At 35.8% G+C, this 3,120-nt stretch overlaps 1 protein-coding gene across 1 annotated transcript in view; it reads left to right on the top strand.

Moving 5' to 3' along the window:
• The window catches only part of EFHC2 (EF-hand domain containing 2), a 198,254-nt gene extending 196,260 nt beyond the window's left edge, over positions 1-1,994 (top strand). Inside the window, exon 15 of the mRNA XM_034648783.1 lies at positions 1,974-1,994. Coding sequence (XP_034504674.1) covers positions 1,974-1,979 — 6 coding nt within the window. The 3' untranslated portion in view covers positions 1,980-1,994. The remainder of the gene's footprint in view (positions 1-1,973) is intronic.
• The last annotated feature ends 1,126 nt before the right edge of the window (positions 1,995-3,120 follow it).

Below are 3,120 nucleotides of genomic sequence, written 5' to 3'. Positions count from 1 at the left end.
TTTTTTTTTTTTTCCTGATCAGTCTGGCTAGAGATTAATCAATTTTATTGATCTCAGAGAAGCAGCTTGTCATTTCATTAATTTTCTCTAGTGTTTTTCTGTTTTCTTTTTATTGTTTTCTGCTCTGATTATTATTTCCTTTCTTCTACTTTGGGCTTAGTGTGCTCTCCTTTTCTAGTTTTTTAGTGTGGAGGCTGAAGTCATTGATTTGAGGCCCTTTTTTCTTTTCTAATATAGGCTTTTAGTGCTCAAAAATCCTCCTAAGTACTGCTTTAATGGCATCCCACGAATTTTATTTTCATTCAGTTACTTTCTTATTTTTCTTTGATTTCTTCTTTGATCTACAGGTTATTTAGAAGGGCCTTATTTAGTTTCAAATATTTGGGGATTTTCCAAAGATCCCTCTGACAATCTAATTTAATTCCCTGTAGTTAGAGGATATACATGTATGACTTGTATCCTTTTAAACTAACTGAAACTAGTTTTATGGCTCAGAATATGGTCTATCTTGGTAAATGTATCATGTGCACTTGGAAATAATGTGCACTCTACACTTCTTTGGTGGAATGTTCTATAAATGTCAATTAGGTCATGTTGTTAAAATCTATATCCTTACTGATTTTCTGTCTACTCGTTCTGAAAAGTATTAAAAGGAAGAAACTGAAATTTCTGCCTGTAATTGTGATTTTGTGTATTTCTCCTTACAGTTCTATCAGTTTTTGCTCCATGTATTTTGAAATGCCGTAGCTATATAAACATTTAGGACTGTCATGTCCTCCTGATGAATTGACCCCTTTATCATTATGAACTGAATTTCCTTATCCCTGGTAATATTCTTCCCTCTGAAATCTACATTGTCTGATAATAAAGCTATTCCAGGGGTTCCTGGGTGGCTCAGCCTGTTAAGCATCTGCCTTTGGCCCAGGTCGTGATCTCAGGGTCCTGGGATTGAGCCCCACGTCAGGCTCCCTGCTCAGTGTGGAGCCTGCTTCTCCCTCTCCCTCTGCTGCTCCCCTGCTTGTGCTCTCTCTTTCTCTGTCAAATAAAAATAAAATAAATAAAATAAAGCCATTCCAGCTTTCTTTTCATTGGTGTTAGTTACCATGGTATATTTTCTTCTTTTAAAATTTTTGACCTATATATGTTTTTATATTTGTAGTATCTTTCTTACAGGCAGCACTTAGTTGCGTCTTGTTTTTCTTTTTTAATCCAACTTGACAATTACTTCCTTTTAATTGATGTATTTAGATTACTTACATTTAATGTAGTTATTGATAAGATCAAATTTAAATCTATTGTCTTGCTATTTTCTATTTGTCTATTTTTCTGTTTTGTTTCTCTTCCCTCTTTTGGTTTAATCAAAAAATGTTTGATTCCATTCTATCTCATTTGTTGGATTTGTAGCCATTGAGAAAAAACTTTCCTTTACTCTCTTACGTTTAAGGCTTGGAGGCCTGCAAAATAAAATGAAAAAAAAACAGATTAATAAGAGAAAAAACTGATTTAATTATAGACTCACACAAAGAAATATGACTCAAGTTGTTGATTAGAATTTGGGGCTCACTTACCATCTTAGTAGTGGATGGGGAGGGGCACAGGGGCACTTCTGGGACACCAAATGACTTCTTAGAAGTGGGGGTGGGGAGAAAGAGCAACTTGTTGAAAAACAAGTGACTTTTTGGAAAGATAAATAGGCCCTTAGGAGAATAGATAGGAGATATGATAGTTCTGTTATAATGTCTGCTTGGGTGTGGTGCTGACTTCACTCCAAAAAGAGAAGATTAGAGTTGTTCCCTGGGAGGGGATTTATGACAATTGAGTTCTTTTGAAAGGTTTTGTTTTTAGGCAAATAAGGGATTTCAGGAACTCAAACGACCTCAGCTCAAAAGAATTTTTTATGCTGCAGTGGCTAATTCTGGATTGCTTCACTATAACTCTTTTTTTTTTAAAGATTTTATTTATTTATTCGACAGAGATAGAGACAGCCAGCGAGGGAGAGAACACAAGCAGGGGAAGTGGGAGAGGAAGAAGCAGGCTCACAGCTGAAGAGCCTGATGTGGGGCTTGATCCCAGAATGCCGGGATCACGCCCTGAGCCGAAGGCAGACGCCTAACCGCTGTGCCACCCAGGCGCCCCATCTTCACTATAACTCTTTAATTTGTTATTTTATTGGTTGTTGTAGGGTTTACAGTATGTACTTACAAGTTGGCAGAGCCTACCTTCCAGTGATGGTATAGTACATATCATATTGTATCAGATAGTGTAAGAATCTTAAAATAGTATACTTCCATTTCTTCCCGACTAAGCTTTGTGCCGTTGTTATACACTTTATTTTTACATATGTTATAAACTCCACACTAAAATGCTATTTTTAACAGTCAATTATCTTTTAAAGGGATTTAAAGAACAAGAAAAAACCCACATATTTATACTCACAGTTACCACTTCCTGTGCTTTTCATTCTTTGGTGCAGATCCTTATTTCCATCTGGAATCATTTTTCTTCTGCCTGAAAGACTTCCTTCAACAGTTCTGGTAGTGTGGGTCAGCTAGTGATGAATTATTTTGCTTTTAAAAAAATGTCTCAAAATGTCTTTTTTTGGCCTTCATTTTTTGAAAGATATTTTCACAGGGTATAAATGCCTAAGTTGAAGGTTTTTTCTTGGTGTATTTTAAATACATTATTCCCCTCACTTCTGTATTATGTTGTTGTTCCACATGAGAAATCTGCCGACTTCATTTTTTTTCCCTTTTTATGTAATGTGTCTTTTTTCTTTGACTAATTTTAACATTTCTATCTACCACTGGTTTTACGAAATTTGTTTATGATGAGACTTGGGTTAGTTCTTTTGTGCTTAGGGTTCATTGAGCTTTTTGGATCTGTAGACTTACAGTTTCCAGTCAATTTCGAAAATTTTTGGCCACGTTTTCTTCAGATTTTTTTTGGTTCCCACCTCTCTTGTCCATTTGCGGCTCTCGTTACATGTGTATTAAGCTTTTTAAAGTTGTCCCACAGCTCACTGATGCTCTGTTCATCTTGTTTATTCTTTATTCCCCCTGTATGGTTCATTTTGGATACTATCTTTTGAAACGTCTTCAAGCAAGAGGGAAGTGTGGACTG

The sequence above is a fragment of the Ailuropoda melanoleuca genome, chromosome X (genome assembly GCF_002007445.2).
Source record: "Ailuropoda melanoleuca isolate Jingjing chromosome X, ASM200744v2, whole genome shotgun sequence".
Taxonomy (NCBI): domain Eukaryota; kingdom Metazoa; phylum Chordata; class Mammalia; order Carnivora; family Ursidae; genus Ailuropoda; species Ailuropoda melanoleuca.
The sequence above is the reverse complement of the archived record's forward strand: the minus strand, read 5'-3'. Positions and strand labels throughout refer to the sequence as shown.